The sequence below is a fragment of the Hylobates moloch genome, unplaced genomic scaffold (assembly GCF_009828535.3).
Source record: "Hylobates moloch isolate HMO894 unplaced genomic scaffold, HMol_V3 SCAFFOLD_27, whole genome shotgun sequence".
NCBI lineage: Eukaryota > Metazoa > Chordata > Mammalia > Primates > Hylobatidae > Hylobates > Hylobates moloch.
The window spans coordinates 4,705,767-4,729,492 of NW_026652302.1; the positions used below are offsets into that span (position 1 = coordinate 4,705,767).

The 23,726-nt window shown below is 38.2% G+C and overlaps 1 protein-coding gene across 6 annotated transcripts in view; it reads right to left on the minus strand.

The window, feature by feature from the left end:
• LOC116463082 (utrophin) overlaps positions 1-23,726 on the minus strand; it is a 565,754-nt gene that overhangs the window by 309,889 nt on the left and 232,139 nt on the right. For all 6 annotated transcript variants that reach the window (XM_032146039.2, XM_032146038.2, XM_032146037.2 and 3 more), the window contains exons 41-44: positions 16,925-17,075; positions 14,887-15,062; positions 4,299-4,434; positions 2,566-2,715 (exon numbers count right to left, since the gene is read on the minus strand). In XM_032146039.2, the coding sequence (XP_032001930.1) occupies positions 2,566-2,715; positions 4,299-4,434; positions 14,887-15,062; positions 16,925-17,075 (613 nt within the window). The remainder of the gene's footprint in view (positions 1-2,565; positions 2,716-4,298; positions 4,435-14,886; positions 15,063-16,924; positions 17,076-23,726) is intronic.

Consider the following 23,726-nt stretch of genomic DNA (forward strand, 5'->3'; position numbering starts at 1 on the left):
TCTGAGAACATCCCTCAGCCTTCCATTCTATAGTGGGCTACTTCCTGGACCTATATACACTGTGCACATTCTCTGTCTCTTCTAGACACTTTCATTTGCCACTTCTCTCTACACTGCCCTTTCCCTCATTCTTCACCTGACCAATACTTATTCATCTTTCATAAATTAACTGGAATGTGATCTTTTCAACAAAACCTTCCAAAGCTACACCTCAAAGCCAGGCAGGTGCTCCACCTTTCTGTGCCCATCACTACCTGGATGTTATAATTGCTTGTCTGCTGGTCTCATCCATGATAAGCTCTTTGAGTTAGAAGGAATGCCACACTCTTTAATGCATTCCTATCTCTTACAATGATACCTGGCAGAAAGTGAGACTCCAATAAAAACTTATTGAGTGAATGAATGACTGTATGAATGAACGAAATATCCCATGTTAGAATTTCCCAAATTATGTTTGTTGAGATTTTCTGCACAATGAGCATTGTTGGTCTTAGACATTCATAATTCACCAAAGTGAATTATATTAAAATCTAGATGAAATCCTGCAATAACCAAAGCTCTAACTTTGTCTGACATAGTGCACCCAAATTAACCACTGTGCCCTTTTCTGCAGAATACCCACTGATACCCTTCGTGTTAAATAAACATGTGTGCTCCAACTGAATATGGACAACCTTTCTGGCAAGTGACACAGGGCCTAATATGTCTGGAAAGGAGTGTAGGGGAGAGAGAGCAGCGGATATTGTAGGAGAGATCACAGGACGCCAGGCCATGAGAAGCCTTGTAAGCCAAAAAAGCATTTTGCCTTTCACCCTGAGCAAGATAGAAAACCATTGGTGGACTTTGCTCAGATAAGTCACTTGATCTGAATTATGTTTTAACCAATCATATTGGCTGCTTTGTCTAGAACAGAATAACAAAGGGCAAAGGAAGAAGCAAGAGAGATGAGTGGGGCAGAATTTGTAGTCATCAAGACAAGAAATGATGGCAGGCTTGAAACAAGTTACTGGCAATGGGGGTTGTGAGAAGCAGTCAAATGTATGATATTTTTTGACCTAAGAAGAGTTGAAAGAATTGTAGAGGAAATATCTATGTGCCCTCTGACATCTACAACTGTCAAACTTCTGCTACATTTGCCTTATCACACATAGCCATCTGGATATCCAATAAACCATCCATCCAGTAGATATGTATTTTGAAGGAAAAGCTGCTAATGGTGACTGAGGTATAGTTTTTGGTTTGGGGTGTTTTTGTTTGTTTCTTTCTTTCTTTTTGTGATAGAATTCATATACCATAGGATTGACTCCAGTGTTTCTGACTTAAGTAATAATAAGGATGAAACATCCATTGACGAAGGCGGGAGATGTACATGAAGGCACAGAGGGGAGAGGGATATCAAGAGCTCGATTGTGTATGTTAGTTTGAGGTGCCTATTAGACATTTAAGGAGAGATGTTGGGGAGGTAGTTGCATATGCAAGTCTAGAGTATGGAGAAAGGACCAGACCAGAGATACACATGTGTGAATCACAGTGACTCAACAGGCAGTGATTCCCAATCAGAGAGACCAGATCAATAAAGCACCTGCATCATTAGCTATAGGATAATGGCTACCATTTAAAGAGGATGAGAGAGAAAATGACTGATATGGAGTCCATCCAAACCAAGGACAGAGACATATCCATTCAATGTCCTATATAGACCTCGTACTCTGATATGGTATGTACCAGGTCAAACAAAAAAGATATCTATGACTTTATCTACTTTTAACCGTTTCAATGGCAAAAAAAAATAATGGTAGGAGGGAAAGATATCTTAGTTGTATTTGTAGTCACATGCCATTACATCTCACTGGAACCTAGTAAATATATATTTAATGAAAAAAATCATTGAAAATAAACATAGATGTGTGAAAAGTCATGTGCAAACTCAGGATGCTATTTTCTTTCTTTTACTTTTTTATTTTTGAGACAGGATCTCCCTGTCTCACCCAGGCTGGGGTCCAGTGGTGTGAATGCAGCTCACTGCAACCTCCACCTCCCAGGTATAGGCAATTCTCGTGCCTCAGCCTCCCAAGTAGCTGCAATTACAGGCGTGTGCCACTATGCTGGGCAAATTTTTGAATTTTTAGTAGAGATGGGGTTTCACTGTGTTGGCCAGGCTGGTCTCAAACTCCTGGACTCATGTGATTCCCCCCATCTTGGCCTCTCAAAGTGTTGGGATTACAGATGTGAGCCAACACACCCGGCTCAGAACGCTATTTTAAGGTCTTCATTTTCAGAATATAATCACTGGAATTTTCTCACCTAATTCCAACATATATTCATTATTTAATGTAGTATATAATGTATAAATCCCCTAGGCCAAAGAGTTCTGTATAAAATAAAAAGTATTCTTCTAGAATATATGCCTCTGTCTACGACAGATAAAAAATATAAACATTAGTAAGCTTTAGTAAAGTTTGCCCCATTTGGATATACTTGAAAGTAAAGCAGTTGCATGATCCCACATCTCTGACAACAAAATCAATAAATATGAGAAATGTGTGACAGTAACTTTATACACACCTTATTCCATGTCATATTTACAGTCCTTAAGCTTTCTGAAATTTTATCCCTTTCAGGTAAACTCAGACTTTTATCTGAAAGCATCTCCAATTCAGTTCTATTCAGCCATTTGAGTTTTTCAGCCTGTACTTCCATTTCTTGAGTTAAGTCCTGGAGAAGTTAAAAGATAGGTGTGGTTAGAAGGTAGTCAGATAAGGGAAAGTTCAAGAATTGTATTAGAAATGTTTTTTGGTATTATTACAAATGTAAATTTCTAATTTGTTAAGTGAAAAAATAAACTTATAAGAAGCTTAAGCTCATGCTAACAAATGATAACTAAGAAGGGAGTGAGCACATGCCTTCCGTGTGTATTTTTGCACTCCTGTGCACAAATGCGCTCTCTGGTACTCACTGTCTCTTAACTGGGTCATATATTATCTTTACACTGCTAATTTAACATTGTTCTTATCTCCTCCTTGCTACTCCATCCTAATATACTGTCCCACATTTTCTAACTCTCCTCAAATTGTTTACAAAAGAGACATTTCCAAAAAAACTATTGAAATTTTTAGATAAAAACGGAAGCTTGTTAGATATTGTCACATTTTAAAAAGAAAACTTAATACATGTTTCACAAAATATTTTTCATCATTATTCAATGTTTCTTTCTCAAAATGCTTCAATCATACTCCTTGATAGACAAAATCTCTGAATTAGTAAGTAACCTTTCACATACACTTTTATGCTTGTATATGTATGAATACACACTCATAATTTCTTTTTTTTTTTTTTTTTTTTTTTTGAGACGGAGTCTCGCTCTGTCAGCCTGGCTGGAGTGCAGTGGCACGATCTTGGCTCACTGCAACCTCCGCCTCCTGGGTTCACGCCATCCTCCTGCCTCAGCCTCCCAAGTAGCTGAGACTACAGGCGCCTGCCACCACGTCCGGCTAATTTTTTTTTGTATTTTTATAGAGATGGGTTTCACCATGTTAGCCAGATGGTCTCAATCTCATGACCTTGTGATCCGCACGCCTCAGCCTCCCAAAGCTGGGATTACAGGCATGAGCCACCACACCCGGCCCACAATTTCTTTTTTTAAATAAAAATGTGAGCACATTATGCTGAGTGTTCTGCAACAAGTATTTTAATTCTTAACACAAAAAATAAATATTTATGAATATAAAATTTATGGATATTTGGATATATTTATACATCTATATATGTATGAATTTTTATAGATTATATACATATACAACTATAAACAATACTTGTTAGTTGCAAACCAACAAAGAAAATCTGATTAATACAACCGTGACACTAAACCTATTGCAAGCTGCATTTTGTTCCTCAGCAAGTCACTCCGATAATTACTGATTATTATCTATAAAGTTGAGTTTTGCAGCTTTATAGATAATAATCAGTAATTGTCTTCCAAATTTAAAAACAAAAAACGATATTTCATAGCCCTATTGTATTTTAAAATGATAAGGTCAGTTTACAATATCCTAAAAACCTTTGGTCTAATACTGACACCATAATAGTTTGTTCTTTTTATATAAGTGAAGTTTAAGCTCTGCGAGACCAAAATTATAACTGCTCTTTAAAAAATAAAAGATATTCCTCTTTCAAGTTCACCACATTTACCAAAAAGTACAAAGTTTCTTTTCCCTTTTCTTCTTCAGACATGCAGTATGTGATTCTGAAGTATAATGTTCGGGCACCAAAAGGCATATAGACAGAAACAAACAACTTACTCTTAATTCTTGCAGGTTTTCTCCCAATTCGGTGGTTGATCTCTTTTGCATAGCATGCTCAGCCTTTGTTAACCAACAGATAATCTCATCTAGCTGATGCCTGTACTCCATCACCTGCTTACTTTCTCCTTTTAGCCTAAAAGAATATATTATTTTAAAATATTGAGGAAAAACTGCCCAATTAAGCAGAACCTTACATATTTGCTTTGGATATCCTGACTAAATATTTCCCAAAATAAATAATTTCTAATAATTATTTTAATATATATTTTTAAGTGAAACAATATATATATTCTACAATATAAAGATTGCTTAATAATAGACCAAGAAGCTTTTTTCCTTAAATTCAAAACCATTGAAACTAAAGAATATTATCTTCCCTCATCATAAAAACTTATGTAGAAATTGAATACAAAAGCCTTTTTTACAGTTAGATACCACTCTCCAACATAATGGAAATTTTTTAAAACATGAAAAATGTCTTTATCTAAAATAATAGGGAAAAAGCATAATTCTCTTTGAGTGTTTCATGAATATTGAAAGGAATCATTATATGACATGTTATCACATTAGGTGGTAACTATTACTCTACTTTATTCATAGGACAGAAAGAATAAGAACAAAGCAAGGTATCAAGAATGGGGGAATCTTACAAGTATTAGGGAAGACAAGAAACATGTGAATTTGACTTGTTTATTAAAATAACTATTATTATATTTGAATATAGCACTAAGTTACAAAAAGAGATATAGAAAAAAAGCAAAAATTTTAAATGATGCAAGGAAAACAGTCAAATGAATATAAAAAAGGAACTGCCTCAATTAGATCTTTATAGTGTTATAAGAATAACATTTATAAGAATATAAACCATCTGTCAGAAGAGAGGAATATGATTAGAATTCATATGACAAATAACATTATGTGTTTTTTAAAAGGATTTGAAAGCTATTAAAAGCCTGGTGGTATCTTTACTTTTACAGCTGCTATAATTAACTGCTGGTTTAAAAACTGAATGCAATTTTTAAATAAATTGTATTGTATCATTCCTAATAAGAATTTATGTTGTTACGGCTAGGGGTTTTCATTTTTAATCACAAAAGGTCTAATATAATCTTGCAATACATGTAATAAAATATTAAATAATACTTCTATATTTAATAAACAGTCAATATCTGATGTATAATGTTTAAAAAAATGAAAATCACTACAAAATCATAATTTTTAAGTATCCATTGAGAAAGAATGCTCCTTTAAGATAAAAAATAAATAAATACAGCAATAGCACTAATTACTAAGACTAAAACAGGTAATCTAACCTCCACAGTGAAAAGTATTTAACTTAAATAACAACTTTGGAAACACCCAAAATACTATTATAGGCCTTTGTTTCTAAAAAAGGGTTGAAATTTCACTTTCCAATGTTTCAAGATCACGACTACTTTAGTACTTTGAAAACAGAACTATGATGGCAACTAGCATTATAAAGTGATTTCAATAAGATATATTTGAGTCACCCAATATTTTCATCTGCAAATTAGCTAAATATAATCTACATTTTAAATGTTATCCCCAAGAGTAAAAACAAATTATAAATTCATGTTCTAACAGAAGATAACAATTGCTCACTAAGGAATAATCCACTGGGCTTGGTGGCTCATGGCTGTAATCCCAGCATTTTGAGAGACTGAGGCAGAAGGATCACTTCAGCCTAGGAGTTCGAGACGGGCCTGGACAACATGGCAAGACCTTATTTTTACAAACAATTTAAAAATCAGAAGATGGCCGAATAGGAACAGCTCCGGTCTATAGCTCCTAGCGTGAGCGACGCAGAAGACGGGTGATTTCTGCATTTCCATCTGAGGTACTGGGTTCATCTCACTAGGGAGTGCCAAACAGTGGGTGCAGGACAGTTGGTGCAGCGCACCCTGAGCGACCCGAAGCAGGGCAAGGCATTGCCTCACTCGGGAAGCACAAGGGGTCAGGGAGTTCCCTTTCCTAGTCAAAGAAAGGGGTGACAGAAGGCACCAGGAAAATCGGGTCACTCCCACCCTAGTACTGCACTTTTCCAACAGGCTTGGAAAATGGCACACCAGGAGATTGTGTCCCGCACCTGGCTCGGAGGGTCCTATGCCCACGGAGTCTCGCTGATTGCTAGCACAGCAGTCTGAGATCAAATTGCAAGGCAGCAGCCAGGCAGGGGGAGGGGCGCCCGCCATTGCCCAGGCTTGCTTAAGTAAACAAAGCAGCCTGGAAGCTCGAACTGGGTGGAGCCCACCACAGCTCAAGGAGGCCTGCCTGCCTCTGTAGGCTCCACCTCTGCGGGCAGGAAACAGACAAACAAAAAGTCAGCACTAACCTCTGCAGACTTAAATGTCCCTGTCTGACAGCTTTGAAGAGAGTCGTGGTTCTCCCAGCATGCAGCTGGAGATCTCAGAACGGGCAGACTAACTCCTAAAGTGGGACCCTGACCCCCGAGCAGCCTAACTGGGAGGCACTCCCCAGTAGGGGCAGACTGACACCTCACTCGGCCAGTAGAGACAAAACTTCCAGAGGAACGATCAGACAGCTGAATTTGCGGTTCATGAAAATCCGCTTTTCTGCAGCCACCACTGCCGACACCCAGCCAAACAGGGTCTGGAGTGGACCTCTAGCAAACTCCAACAGACCTGCAGCTGAGGGTCCTGTCTGGTAGAAGGAAAACTAACAAACAGAAAGGACATCCACACCAAAAACCCATCTGTACATCACCATCATCAAAGACCAAAAGTAGAAAAAACTACAAAGATGGGGAGAAAACAGAGCAGAAAAACTGGAAACTCTAAAAAGCAGAGCACCTCTCCTCCTCCAAAGGAACGCAGTTCCTCACCAGCAATGGAACAAAGCTGGACGGAGAATGACTTTGACGAGTTGAGAGAAGAAGGCTTCAGACAATCAAACTACTCCAAGCTACGGGAGGAAATTCAAACCAATGGCAAAGAAGTTAAAAACTTTGAAAAAAAATTGGACGAATGTTTAACTAAAATAACCAATGCAGAGAAGTGCTTAAAGGAGCTGACGGAGCTGAAAGCCAAGTTTCAAGAACTACGTGAAGATTGCAGAAGCCTCAGTAGCCGATGCGATCAACTGGAAGAAAGGGTATCAGTGATGGAAGATGAAATGAATGAAATGAAACGAGAAGGGAAGTTTAGAGAAAAAAGAATAAAAAGAAATGAGCAAAGCCTACAAGAAATATGGGACTATGTGAAAAGACCAAACCTATGTCTAATTGGTGTACCTGAAAGTGATGGGGAGAATGGAACCAAGTTGGAAAACACTCTGCAAGATATTATCCAGGAGAACTTCCCCAATCTAGCAAGGCACGCCAACATTCAGATTCAGGAAATACAGAGAATACCACAAAGATACCCCTCGAGAAGAGCAACTCCAAGACACATAATTGTCAGATTCACCAAAGTTGAAATGAAAGAAAAAATGTTAAGGGCGGCCAGAGAGAAAGGTCAGGTTACCCACAAAGGGAAGCCCATCAGACTAACAGCTGATCTCTCGGCAGAAACTCTACAAGCCAGAAGAGAGTGGGGGCCAATATTCAACATTCTTAAAGAAAAGAATTTTCAACCCAGAATTTCATATCCAGCCAAACTAAGCTTCATAAGTGAAGGAGAAATAAAACACTTTACAGACAAGCAAATGCTGAGTGATTTTGTCACCACCAGGCCTGCCCTAAAAGAGCTCCTACAGGAAGCACTAAACGTGGAAAGGAACAACTGGTACCAGCCACTGCAAAAACATGCCAAATTGTAAAGACCATCGAGGCTAGGAAGAAACTGCATCAACTAACGAGCAAAACAACCAGCTAACATCATAATGACAGGATCAAATTCACACATAACAATATTAACTTTAAATGTAAATGGGCTAAATGCTCCAATTAAAAGACATAGACTGGCAAATTGGATAAGGAGTCAAGACCCATCAGTGTGCTGTATTCAGGAAACCCATCTCACGTGCAGAGACACACACAGACTCAAAATAAAGGGATGGAGGAAGATCTACCAAGCAAATGGAAAACAAAAAAAGGCAGGGGTTGCAATCCTAGTCTCTGATAAAATAGACTTTAAACCACCAAAGATCAAAAGAGACAAAGAAGCCCATTACATAATGGTAAAGGGATCAATTCAACAAGAAGAGCTAACTATCCTAAATATATATGCACCCAATACAGGAGCACCCAGATTCATAAAGCAAGTCCTGAGTGACCTACAAAGAGACTTATACTCCCACACAATAATAATGGGAGATTTTAACACCCCACTGTCAACATTAGACAGATCAATGAGACAGAAAGTTAACAAGAATACCCAGGAATTGAACTCAGCTCTGCACAAAGTGGACCTAACTGGCATTTACAGAGTTCTCCACTCCAAATCAACAGAATATACACTTCTTTCAGCACCACACCACACTATTCCAAAATTGACCACATAGTTGGAAGTAAAGCTCTCCTCAGCAAATGTAAAAGAACAGAAATTATAACAAACTGTCTCTCAGACCACAGTGCAATCAAACTAGAACTCAGGATTAAGAAACACTCAAAACTGCTCAACTACATGGAAACTGAACAACCTGCTCCTGAATGACTACTGGATACATAACGAAATGAAGGCAGAAATAAAGATGTTCTTCAAAACCAACGAGAACAAAGACACAACATACCAGAATCTCTGGGACACATTCAAAGCAGTGTGTAGAGGGAAATTTATAGCACTAAATGCCCACAAGGGAAAGCAGGAAAGATCCAAAATTGACACCCTAACATCACAATTAAAAGAACTAGAAAAGCAAGAGCAAACACATTCAAAAGCTAGCAGAAGGCAAGAAATAACTAAAATCAGAGCAGAACTGAAGGAAATAGAGACACAAAAAACCCTTCAAAAATTAATGAATGCAGGAGCTGGTTTTTTGAAAAGATCAACAAAATTGGTAGACCGCTAGCAAGACTAATAAAGAAGAAAAGAGAGAAGAATCAAATAGACGCAATAAAAAATTATAAAGGGGATATCACCACCGATCCCACAGAAATACAATCTACCATCAGAGAATACTACAAACACCTCTACACAAATAAACTAGAAAATCTAGAAGAAATGGATAAATTCCTCGACAAATACACCCTCCCAAGACTAAACCGAGAAGAAGTTGAATCTCTGAATAGACCAATAACAGGCTCTGAAATTGTGACAATAATCAAGAGCTTACCAACCAAAAAGAGTCCAGGACCTGATGGATTCACAGCTGAATTCTACCAGAGGTACAAGGAGGAACTGGTACCATTCCTTCTGAAACTATTCCAATCAACAGAAAAAGAGGGAATCCTCCCTAACTCATTTTATGAGGCCAGCATCATCCTGATTCCAAAGCCTGGCAGGGATACAACCAAAAAAGAGAATTTCAGACCAATATCCTTGATGAACATTGACGCAAAAATCCTCAAAAAAATACTGGCAAACCGAATCCAGCAGCATATCAAAAAGCTTATCCACCATGATCAAGTGGGCTTCATCCCTGAGATGCAAGGCTGGTTCAACATATGCAAATCAATAAATGTAATCCAGCATATAAACAGAACCAAGGACAAAAACCACATGATTATCTCAATAGATGCAGGAAAGGCCTTTGACAAAATTCAACAACCCTTCATGCTAAAAACTCTCAATAAATTAGGTATTGATGGGACATATCTCAAAATAATAAGAGCTATGTATGACAAACCCACAGCCAATATCATACTGAATGGGCAAAAACTGGAAGCATTCCCTTTGAAAACTGGCACAAGACAGGGATGCCCTCTCTCACCACTCCTATTCAACATACTGCTGGAAGTTCTGGCCAGGGCAATCTGGCAGGAGAAGGAAATAAAGGGTATTCAATTAGGAAAAGAGGAAGTCAAACTGTCCCTGTTTGCAGATGACATGATTGTATATCTAGAAAACCCCATCGTCTCAGCCCAAAATCTCCTCAAGCTGATAAGCAACTTCAGCAAAGTCTCAGGATACAAAATCAGTGTGCAAAAATCACAAGCATTCTTGTACACCAATAACAGACAAACAGAGAGCCAAATCATGAGTGAACTCCCACTGACAATTGCTTCAAAGAGAATAAAATATCTAGGAATCCAACTTACAAGGGATGTGAAGGACCACTTCAAGGAGAACTACAAACCACTGCTCAATGAAATAAAAGAGGATACAAACAAATGGAAGAACATTCCATGCTCATGGGTTGGAAGAATCAATATCATGAAAATGGCCATAGTGCCCAAGGTAATTTATAGATTCAATGCCATCCCCATCAAGCTACCAATGACTTTCTTCACAGAATTGGAAAAAACTACTTTAAAGTTCATATGGAACCAAAAAAGAGCCCGCATCGCCAAGTCAATCCTAAGCCAAAAGAACAAAGCTGGAGGCATCACGCTACCTGACTTCAAACTATACTACAAGGCTACAGTAACCAAAACAGCATGGTACTGGTACCAAAACAGAGACATAGATCAATGGAACAGAACAGAGCCCTCAGAAATAATGCCACATATCTACAACTATCTGATCTTTGAGAAACCTAACAAAAACAAGCAATGGGGAAAGGATTCTCTATTTAATAAATGGTGCTGGGAAAACTGGCTAGTCATATGCAGAAAACTGAAACTGGATCCTTTCCTTACACCTTATACAAAAATTAATTCAAGATGGATTAAAGACTTACATGTTAGACCTAAAACCATAAAAACCCTAGAAGAAAACCTAGGTAATACCATTCAGGACATAGGCATGGGCAAGGACTTCATGACTAAAATACCAAAAGCAGTGGCAACAAAAGCCAAAATTGACAAATGGGATCTAATTAAACTAAAGAGCTTCTGCACAACAAAAGAAACTACCATCAGAGTGAACAGGCAACCTACAAAATAGAAGAAAATTTTCACAACCTACTCATCTGACAAAGGGCTAATATCCAGAATCTACAATGAACTCAAACAAATGTACAAGAAAAAAACAACCCCATCAAAAAGTGGATGAAGGACATGAACAGACACTTCTCAAAAGAAGACATTTATGCAGCCAAAAAACACACGAAAAAATGCTCATCATCACTGGCCATCAGAGAAATGCAAATCAAAACCACAATGAGATACCATTTCACACCAGTTAGAATGGCCATCATTAAAAAGTCAGGAAACAACAGGCGCTGGAGAGGATGTGGAGAAATAGGAACACTTTTACACTGTTGGTGGGACTGTAAACTAGTTCAACCATTGTGGGAGTCAGTGTGGCGATTCCTCAGGGATCTAGAACTAGAAATACGATTTGACCAAGCCATCCCATTACTGGGTATATACCCAAAGGACTATAAATCATGCTGCTATAAAGACACATGCACGCGTATGTTTATTGCGGCACTATTCACAATAGCAAAGACTTGGAACCAACCCAAATGTCCAACAACGATAGACTGGATTAAGAAAATGTGGCACATATACACCATGGAATACTATGCAGCCATAAAAAATGATGAGTTCATGTCCTTTGTAGGGACATGGATGAAACTGGAAACCATCATTCTCAGTAAACTATCGCAAGGACAAAAAACCAAACAACGCATGTTCTCACTCATAGGTGGGAATTGAACAATGAGAACACATGGACACAGTAAGGGGAACATCACACTCCTGGGACTGTTGTGGGGTGGGGGGAGGGGGACAGCATTAGGAGATATACCTAATGCTAAACGACAAGTTAATGGGTACAGCACACCAACATGGCACATGGATACATATGTAACAAACCTGCACATTGTGCACATGTACCCTAAAACTTAAAGTATAATAATAATAATAAAAAGAAATCAGCTGGGTGTGGTAGCACACACTTGCAGCCCCAACTACTCAGAAGACTAAGGTGAGAGGATTGCTTGAGCCCAGGGGCTCAAGGATGCCGTAAGCTACAATTGCACCATTGCACTCCAGCCTGGGTATCAGAACAAGACCTTGTCTCCAAAAAAGGGAAAAAATAACTCCGCAGGTTGCTGAACTATGCAAATACTTAACCACAGGCACTCAGTACAAAAACAAATTGAACTGTGTGATAATTCTCAATGACTTTGTTAACAATATATATACAATCTACCCAAAATGGTCCCAATTTAACATAGATTACAAACCTAAAGTGAAGTTTAGCATTAATTTACGAAGACAAATACTGTTTTAGTTAAAATACAAGCTGTTGGGGAAGAGATTCATTATTCTTTTCACTTCCAAAAAATGAGTAAAAACATGTATTAGCTTCACCTTGTTAGTTTTAGGAGCTGTAATTACCACACTCCACATAGATCTATCTTTAGAAGAATTTCTGCATTTATTGTTAAAACCCTCCCAGCAGGTACATGTTTTTCCTTAAAAAGGTCTAAGAGAGGATAGGCACAGTGGCTCATGCCTATAATCCCAGAACTTTTAGAGGCCAAGGCCAGCGGATCAACTTGAGGCCAGGAGTTTTAGACCAGCCTGGCCAACATGGTGAAATGCCATCTCTACTAAAAATATGAAAATTAGCCAGGCATGGCGGCAGGCACCTGTCATCCCAGCTACTGAGGAGGCTGAGGCACGAGAATTGCTTGAGCCCAGGAGGCAGAGGTTGCAGTGAGCTGAGATCATGCCACTGCACTCCAGCCTGGGCGACAGAGTGAGACTCTGTCTCAAAAAAACAATAAAGGTCTAGGAGATAAATCATTTCAAGCTAAGACCCTCCGTGCAAACTGAATAGCATGACATATAAGATCTTATGGGAACTCATTTTCCAATCCTTCCCCTGGTCTTTGAACCCTCCTCTCCTTTCAATCCTTTGCAGATCTCTCACATGACGATGCCATTGATGCCTCCCACCTCTTCTGTTTTACTTCTTCTGCCTAGAAGGCCCTCCCTAGAAGAAATTTATAGGAAATTGCTATAAATGCTTTAAAACTCAGCTTTGGCATGCTTCCTCTGTGACACTTAAATTCCACAGCCCATCATATCTGCCTCTGTGACACTTTATCTTTTTAATGATGTTTTCTTTCATCATTTTCTTCTTCTTAAAGTTTCATAATCATACTTGTATCTTCAGTGCTAAACATAGAGCTTAATAAATATCGATCAAGTCAGTAATCAATCATTGGCAAAATTCAGCAATATGCTTAGAGAATAAATTCTTAGCTAACTTGCTTTCATAAGAAATAGATACTTTAAGTGTTTACTATGAATAGTCAAGGCATGTACATGTTCCAAACACGATTGCATTTAATCCTCATGACAATCCTCTGTGGTGATATCATAGTTCTCATTTCCAGAGGAAGACACTTTGGCCAGAGAGTTCTGTGCTCTTTCCAAGTTTGTATAGCGTAATATTGAGAGCATAAGACAGTATGATCACTTACGTTCTATGAGATCTTGGACAAGTTACTTAAGCTCACCTCTCTTAGCCTCAGTTTCTAAAGCTGTACAAGGCTTAACAGTCCCCTAAGAGGTGAGTCATGACTCCTAGACAAGGCAATGCGTGCAAGGTGCCAAATACTGTCTCTGCCATGTGGTAATCTCTCAACCAAAACACACAAATTATTATTTGTCTCTTAACAAAACACACAAAATAATAGATTTTTTAAATGGAAAGCAACTGTGGGTCACATGATACTTGAATATTGTAGGTTGCATAATAATACTGGACCTGATAAAGTATTAGATTGGCCTTTCACAAAATGATAGCTTATCACTAAAATAATACTTCATCAACAGAGTTAAAATTAACAGAAAAAAATATCGTGGAGTTTTTAACCCTAAACTACCAACAAGAAACAAACAAACAAAAAAGATCATTAATGACGGAATAGATGAAGCAAAGTAGAAATCATTCATTAAATCTTGACTGTCTCAGAAAATAATGTCAAGTAATTTTAAATATGGAAAGTGCCTATAGTGTTGAGCATTACATTTCTTGGTAATCAAACATATTTGCAACTGGAAGATGCCCAAATAAAATCTGAGTCATTGTAACATAATCTGACATAAAAATTATTAATACTATATTATATTATATTATTATATTACATAGATGAAGAACTTTATTATTTGCAAAGCACAAATAGAACACAACATTTGACACTAAAACAACTTAGTGAGACAGATTACTAACGTAGGTTCAGTAGGAAATAAGCAAAGGGAAGGTCTGATGTTGAACCCAGACCTTCAAACCTAAAACCTGGAGTTGCAGTTATTTCAGCTACCTTAAATTCCCATCATAATCACCATATCATAATAAGCAGTCATAAATAAAAGGAATAAAGGTGTTTGCTTTTTACATATGTAGTATTTGAGTAGAAAAGTGAGACTTTATGGACAGCCTAAAAATACAGGAAGGGGGAACGTGGGCAGCGGAGGTCTTAAATGTCAGTAAAATTCCTATTACAATGTCAAACAATAAAAAAACTCATTGGATTGCATCTTAAAAGATTTTATCCAAAATATGTTCACTCCTGTGCCTGCAAACAATCATAGCTAAATCACCTTGGCTGCCTATCCTTCACTTCTGCAACAATTGCATCCCAGCGTTGGTTTAAACCTGCCAGTTTGTCTTTCAAGAAGCTTCCATCTGCCTGGGAGAGTTTCTGCACAATCCCATCCCCAGTTCGGTTTAGCGCTGCAAAACTGGGCTGGTGACTGCTGATGCCCTCCTCAAGTTCCTGTAACAGAGCACAACTCAAGATTAATTTCACTAATAAGTAAATGATTCTGATGCAATGAATCCACCCAAGTATTGTGGTACCAATTTAAGTGTGAAAGAAACAAATTCCTGGAAAGATATTTTATGTTAAAAAAAAAGGCATTTTAAAACAACTTAATTACATTTCAATGAATATGCTAAATGAAATTTATTTTGAAATCTAACCCACCCTCATGAATGTCATCAGGCAAAATACAAGGAAATAGGGCAGCTTCATAACTAAAATGAGTAATAGCTGTTTACATTAAAGCATAAGCATCAATCATGTTTGATGAAAATTAATTGCTCACCTTCTTTCAAACAAGTGCTTGAAGGCATTGCTTTAAAAAATTATATACCCCAATATATCCTTATATCCTTGTGTCCTACCATATACAATAAACCTAAATGTGCACTTTACTAAGATATTGCTTCACTGGTTGATGTGGTTTGGTTGTGTCCCCACCCAAATCTCATCTTGAATTGTACCTCCCATAATCCCCACATGCCATGGGAGGGACCCAGTGGGAGGTAATTGAATCACGGGGGTGGTTACCCTCATGTTGTTCTAGTGAGAGTGATCTGATGGTTTTATGAGGGACTTTTCCCCCACTTTGCTCAGCACTTCTCTCTCCTGCCACCATATGAAGAAGGACATGTTTCTTTCCCCTTCCACCATGACTGGACGTTTCCTGTGGCCTCCCCAGCCATGCTGAACTATGAGTCAATTAAACCTCTTTCCTTTACAAATTATCCAGTCTCAGGTATGTCTTTATTAGCAGCACGAGAACAGACTAATACACTGGTCTACAAATGTTTAAGTAACAGATTAAATGGATATTTTCAAGTCAAATTTAAACACTTATCTGTAACTCCAAAAATAAGAAAAATGTATTAACACATTTACTTATTTATTTATTTAGAGACACAGTCTCGCTCTGTCACCCAGGCTGGAGTGAGGTGGCACGATCTTGGCTCACTGCAACCACTGCCTCCCAGGTTCAAGCAATTCTCCCGCCTCAGCCTCCCAAGTAGCTGGGACTGCAGGTGCGTGCCACCACACCCGGCTAATTTTTTCTATTTTTAGTAGAGATGGGGTTTCACCGTGTTAGCCAGGATGGTCTCGATCTCCTGACCTCATCATCCGCCCACCTCGGCCTCCCAAAATGCTGGGATTACAAGTGTGAGGCACTGCGCCCGGCCGCATTAACACATTTATAAGAAAAATAAATGAATTATCTTTAACTTGTCATGTCCTTCTAAATAAAACACATTTAAAAAATTTAATAAAAGAGAAACTATTTTTATCAATGGTAGAATTGAAATTGTGTGTGCTTTCTACACTTATTTTTAAAGACCTATTGTTATCAGCAGAACTAACTTTGTGTTATATTTTCCCAAGACTGAATTAGACTTACATGAGCAGCTGCCCCACTGTCACTCCAGAATAATTTACTTTATGATAATTATCAATGATACAAAGAAAAATGAGATGCCTAAGTGTTTAAGTACAAAAAGCAGAGGTGAGGCATGCAAATATTTTTTCTGTTCTTGGTATAGTCTTAGGCATAACATTTTACAAATTTTATTCTAAATATAAAATTGTTTAAATAAAATTGTTTTTCACATTAGCCACTAAAGAGTATTTTTATTTAAATTTCTTTGAAATCTTGATTGAAAAGTGTGATTGGCCAATTTCTTAAACTTTTATAACTGGTAACAAGAACTGGAGCAAAAATTACAAATTGTCCATTGACTTCTGAAAAATTAATATATTTTGTCCCTACTTCTGAAATCTGTCTTAACAGGCATACACTCACCATATGTGCAGAAAGCACTCACCTGCTGATGTATCCTGGCTTTCTCTAAGTCCAGGCTGCCACCTGGAGCACAGGTATCAACCAGTAATTCTTCAGCCTCTGTTATCCACTGTGTGAGGTCATTAAGGTCACAATGGAACTGTCTCCATTCTTCCATAGCCCTATCAAAATAACTAGAGGACAATAAACAAAATAAAATAGGTTTCCAAATTTTCCAGGACTGCCCAGAGCCATTTTTCTAAAAAAGAAAATCAGATTTCATTTAAACAGAAAGACCTCAAACAACTGAATTCACAGCCTATTGCTCCACAAAACCAATTTCCATAGTGGGATACAGGTAATAGTTCCTCTTAGAGATATAGGCATCATACCAAGGGCAAAGCAATCTGCTCACACCATCAGCTACCAAATCCTCTCTCTCATACATACACACATGCACACTCATATACACATGAACACACTCATGCACACACTCGAGCAGCTTTTTAACTAAAAAGATGTAGCCTTTTCTGGCTTGAAAAATCAGGATCGATTAGTTGTAGGCATGTTAACGCATCCAACTTTATACATTTAACATTTAAATACTGTGAAATATAAAATATGATTCATTATTTTCTTGGGGAAAAATATGTTGTTTTACTACCAGAACACTTAGTTCCTGGCAAGAATAAAGCACAAAAGGCCAAGACACTTCAAAATGCCCGTATACTCCTCTATCTATATGTTATATACTGAATTGTGTCCAGTCAAAATTCTTATGTTGAAGCCCTAACCCCACAATGTGACTGTACTTAGAGACAGAGCTTTTCAAGACACAAATGAGGTTAAATGAGGTCATAAGTGCGGGGCTCTAGTCTGAAAGGACTGGTGTCCTTATAATAAGTAGAAGAGTCACCACAGGGCTCTCTCATGTGAGGACACAGCAGGAAGGTGGCCATCTGCAAGCCAGTAAGAGAGACCTCACTAGACACCAACTCTACTGGCACCTTGATCTTGAACTTCCTGCCTCCAGAACTGTGGGAAAGTAAATGTCTGTTGTTTAAGCTACCCAGTCTATGTTATCTTATTATGGCTGCCTGAGCAGATTAATGTACTTCGGGTAATCACTGGTCCTGAGGGTCCCATTTACCTAAATACAGCAAAGTATGAAACTGCATGCAGAGCCCAAATTATGCAATGAGACAGAGGGCTATTGAGATTTCTGTTTAAACCAAACTCTTTTAAAGATGGCAAAGTAAAACCCAGTGCTTGTCATATTCAGGATACATGAAATAAGTATAAAAAGGAAAAGCTTTACTGGACTAGGATCCTAAATAATTTTTTCTCCTATCTTTTTGTTTAGAGTAATGGAGCTGAGTTTTAGAAGTGATCTCTGAGATCTTAACAATATTAATAAAATTTCTATTTTATGTAATAAAATATATATTATTTTTTAAATAAAATGACTCCTAACATCAACAATCCCTAAATAATGTATATATTGTCTTTTTCCATGAAAATTACTTTTAAAATTTTGCTAATACTCCCTACAGTAAAGCTATTTTCTATTGAGCATGGAAAAAGGAAAGCACTTAAAAAAAAGGCACTATGAGATGATATTAAGACACTCATTATCATTTGCAAAAATTTACAATGACTACACAACAATCACAATTTCCAAACTCGAGATGCTATAAGACTGTTTCAAAGATCTAAAGACTTTGAAAATACAAACATTAAACTTAGAATGTATCATCAGTGACAGAAACAAACAAAAAAACGATGGATAGGAGGAAGGACTAACTTGCAGCTCCCACTCAGACAAACAGCAACAGCAGCGTGTGCAGACACATAGTGGACTTTTGTTCCAAGTACTGCAGGAACATACCAGGAAAACAGAATCTACAGACCCTTTGAAGGAGGTAGAATGCGGCTGCATGCTGCATGGGAGAGTCAAGGAACTGGGGATCAGCTTGTGTTCTCAGCTGGGAGACTTGTCCCCTGCGGCAAGTTCTCAACCCTGCTCACCAGCTGCCTGGAAATAAACCCAGTGCTGTTGGGTCAGTGGGGCTGTGGGGGTGGCGGAAGGGGGTCCTGATAGGAATGAGACTGGCCTTTTGGGCCGTGGGCTGCATGGAAGCTGAGTGAGGCCTGTGGCTCAGGCTTTCCCCCACTTCCCTGGCGACCTGTGTGATGCAGCAGAGGCAGCCATAATCCCCCTGGGAACATAACTCCACTGGCCTGGGAACCATACCCCTATCCCCCATAGCAGCCACAACAAGCCATGCGCAAGGAGAGTCTGACTCAGATACACCTGACCCTGCCCAACCTGATGGTCTTTCTCTACTCGCCCCCGTAGCCAAAGACAAAGAAGATAATTTCTTAGGAGCTCTATGGCCCTGCCCACCGCCTAATCCTCTCTATACTACTGCAGCTGATGCTCTCTTGTAAGCACCATCTCCTGGCTGGGGGCCAACCAATAGAAACCCAGTGAACTTAACCAAAATACAACCAAGGACTCTCACAGAGTCCACTTCACTCCCCTGTTACTTCCACCAGAGCAGGTGCTGGTATCCACAGCTGAGAGACCTGAAGACTGATCACATCACATCACAGGACTCTTTGCAGACACTCCCCAGTACCAGCTCAGCACCCAGTAGCTCTGCTGGATGGCTAGCTTCAGAAGAGAAATAATAATCACTGCAGTTCAGCTCTCAGGAAGCCCCATCCCGAGGGGAAGGACGAGAGCACTACATCAAGGAAGCACCTCATGGGACAAAAGAATCAGAACAGCAGCCATTGATTCCCAGATCTTCCCTCTGACATGCTCTACCCAAATGAGAAGAAACCAGAAAAACAATTACGGTAATATGACAAAACAAGGTTCTTTTAAAACACCCAAAAAGATCACACTAGGCTGGGCGCAGTGGCTCATGCCTGTAATCCCAGCAACTTGGGAGGCCAAGGCAGGCAGATAACCTGAGGTCAGCAGTTCAAGACCAGCCTGGCCAACATGGGGAAACCCTGTCTCCACTAAAAATACAAAAATAAGCTGGTGTGGTGATGCATGCCTGGAATCCCAGCTACTCAGGAGGCTGAGGCAGGAGAATCACTCAAACCTGGGAGGCAGAGGTTGCAGTGGGCCGAGATTGCACCATTGCAACTCCAGCCTGGGCAACACAGTGAGACTCCATCTCAAAAAAAAAAAAAAAAAATCACACTAGCTTACCAGCAATGGATCCAAACCGGGACAAAATCTCTGAATTGCCAGAAAAAGAATTCAGAAGGTTGATTATTAAACCAATCAAGGACACACCAGTGAAAGGTGAAGTCCAACTTAAAGAAATCAAAACAATGACACAGCATATGAATGAAAAAATCTCGAGTGAAATAAACAGCATAAATAAAACAACTTCTGGAAATCAAGGACACACTCAGAGAGATGAAAAATGCACTGGAAAATCTCAGCCATAGAATCGAACAAGTAGAAGAAAGAACCTCAGAGCTCAAAGACAAGGCTTTTGAATTAACCCAATCTGACAAAGAAAAAGAAAAAAGAGTTTTAAAAAACGAACAAAGCCTCCATGAAGTTTGGGAATATGTTAAAAGACCAAAGAATAATTTGTGTTCCCAAGTAAAAGAGAAATCCAAAAGTATCTAAAACATATTTGCAGGAATAATTGAGGAAAACCTCCCAGCTTTGCTAGAGATCTAGATATCCAAATACAAAAATCTCAAAGAACACCTGGAAAACTCATCACAAAAAGATCATCGCCTAGGCACATAGTCATCAGGTTACCTAAAGTCAATAAGAAGGAAAAAATATTGACAGTTGTGAGGCAAAAGCATCAGGTAACCTATAAAGAAGAACCTATCAGATTAACAGCAGATTTCTCAGCAGAAACCTTACAAGCTAGAAGAGATTGGGGTCCTATCTTCAGCCTCCTTAAACAAAACAATTATAAGCCAGGAATTTTGTATCCAGTGAAACTAAGCTTCATAAATGAAGGAAAGATAGTCTTTTTCCAACAAATACTGAGAGAATTTGCTGCTACCAAGCCAGCATTACAAGAATTGCTAAAAGGAGCTCTAAGTCTTGAAACAAATCCTAGAAATACAACAAAATAGAATCTCCTTGAAGCATAAATCTTGGCCAGTTGTGGTGGCTCACGTTTGCAATCCCAGCACTTTCGGAGGCCGAGGCAGGTGGATCACCTGAGGTCAGGAGTTTGAGGCCAGCCTGGCCAACACAGTGAAACCCCATCTGTACTAAAAAATACAAAAAAAATAGCTGGGCATGGTGGTGGGCACCTGTAGCCCCAGCTACATGGGAGGCTGAGGCAGAGAACTGCTTGAACCTGAGAGGCAGAGGTTGCAGTAAGCCAAGATCATGCCACTGCACTCCAGCCTGGGCGACAGAACAAGACTCTGTCAACAACAACAACAAAAAAGCATAAATCTCAAAGAACCTATTAGCAATAACAAAATGAAAAAAAAAAAAAACAAGGTATTGAGGCAACAAATATCATGATAAATAGAATGGTACCTCACATCTCAATAATAACATTGAATGTAAATGGCCTAAATGCTCCATTTTAAAGACACAAAATAGAAGAATGGATAAAAATTCACCAACCAAGTATCTTCTGTCTTCAAGAGACTCACCTGACACATAAAAACTCACATAAACTTAAGGTAAAGGAGTGGAAAACGACAGTCCATCCAAATGGACACCAAAAGCAAGCAGGAGTAGCTATTCTTATATCAGACAAAATAAATTTTAAAGCAACAGCAGTTAAAAAAGACAAAGAGGGACATTATATAATGATAAAAAGACTAGTCCAACAGGAAATTAAATCCTAAATATATATGCACCTAACATTGGAGCTCCCAAATTTGTAAAACAATTACTACCAGACCTAAGAAATGAAATAAACAGCAACACATTAATACTGGTGGACTTCAATACTCCATTGATAGCACTAGACAAGTCGTCCAGACAGAAAGTCAACAAAGAAACGATGGAATTAAACTACACCCTAGAACAAATGGACTTAACAGATACTTATGGAACATTCTATGCAGCAACTGCAGAATATATATTCTATTCATGAACACACGGAATATTCTCCAAGATAGACCATGTTATAAGGCACAAAACAAGTCTCAACAAATTTAAGAAAACTAAAATTACATCAAGTACTCTCTCAGACCACAGTGGAATGAAATTGGAAATCAAGTCTGAAGGGAACCCTCAAAACCATGCAAATATATGGAAATGAAATAACCTGTTCCTGAATGATCATTGGGTCAACAATGAAATCAGGATGGAAATTTAAAAATTCTTTGAACTGAACGATAATAGTGACACAACCTATCAAAACTTTTGGGATATGGCAAAAGCGGTGCTAAGAGGAACGTGCATAGCATTAAATGCCTACATCAAAGAGTCTAAAAAAGCACAAATAGACAATCTAAAGTCACACCTCAAGGAACTAGATAAACAAGAACAAACCAAACCCAAACCCAGCAGAAGAAAAAAAATAACCAAGATCAGAGCAGAGCTAAATGAAAATGAAACAAACAAACAAAAATACAAAAAAAAAAAAAGAAACAAAAAGCTGGTTCTCTGAAAGCATAAATAAAATTTATAGACTATTGGTGAGATTAACCAAGAAAAGAGAGAGGATCCAAATCAGTTCAATTAGAAACAAAAATGGGTGATATTACAACTGATGCCACAGAAATACAAAAGATCAAGGCTATTATGAACATTTTTACATTGCATAAACTAGAAAACCTAGAGGAGACTGATAAATTCCTGGAAATATACAACCCTTCTAAATTAAACCAGGAAGAAATAGAAACTCTAAACAGACCAATAACAAGCAGCAAGATTAAAATCATGATTAAAAAATTACCAGCAAAAAAAAAGTCCAGGACCCCATGGGTTCAGAGCTGAATTCTATCAGACATTCAAAGAAGAATTGGTAGCAATCCTATTGACACTATCTAAAAGATAGAGAAAGAGGGAATCCTCCCTAAATCATTCCATGAAGCCAGTATTACCCTAATACCAAAACCAGGAAAGGACATAACGAAAAAGAAAACTACAGACCAAATCCCTGATGAAGACAGATGCAAAAATCCTCAACAAAATACTAGCTAACTGACTCCAATAGCATATCAAAAACAGAATAAACCATGATCAAATGGGTTGCAAGTGGGCTGCATACTAGGGATGCAGGGATGGTTTACATACACAAGTCAATAAATGTGATACACTACATAAACAGAATTAAAACAAAAATCACCTGATCATCTCAACAGACTCAGAAAAAGCATTTGACAAAATCTAGCAAAACTTTATGATTAAAATTCTCAGCAAAATTGGCATAGAAGGAACATACCTTCAGGTAATAAAAGCCATCTATGACTTTTAGCCCATAGCCAACATTATACTGCATAAGTAAAAATTGAAAGCATTCCCCCTGAGAACTGGAACAAGAAAAGGATGCCCACTTTCACCACTTGCATTCAACATAGTACCAGAAGTCCCAGACAGAGCAATCAGACAAGAGAAAGAAATAAAGGGCATCTGAATTGGTTAAAAGGAAGTCAAACTGTTACTGTTTGCTGATAACATGATCATATACCTAGAAAACCCTAAAGACTCATCCAAAAAGCTCCTAGAACTGGTAAATAAATTCAGCAAAGTTTCAGGATACAAAATTAACGTACACAAATTAGTAGCACTAAAAATTAAAAAATGAAAATAAAATTGAGATGTAATCTATCACTATTAAATTGGCAAAGTTTTTTTTAAATAATAAAAAAAACTGTCA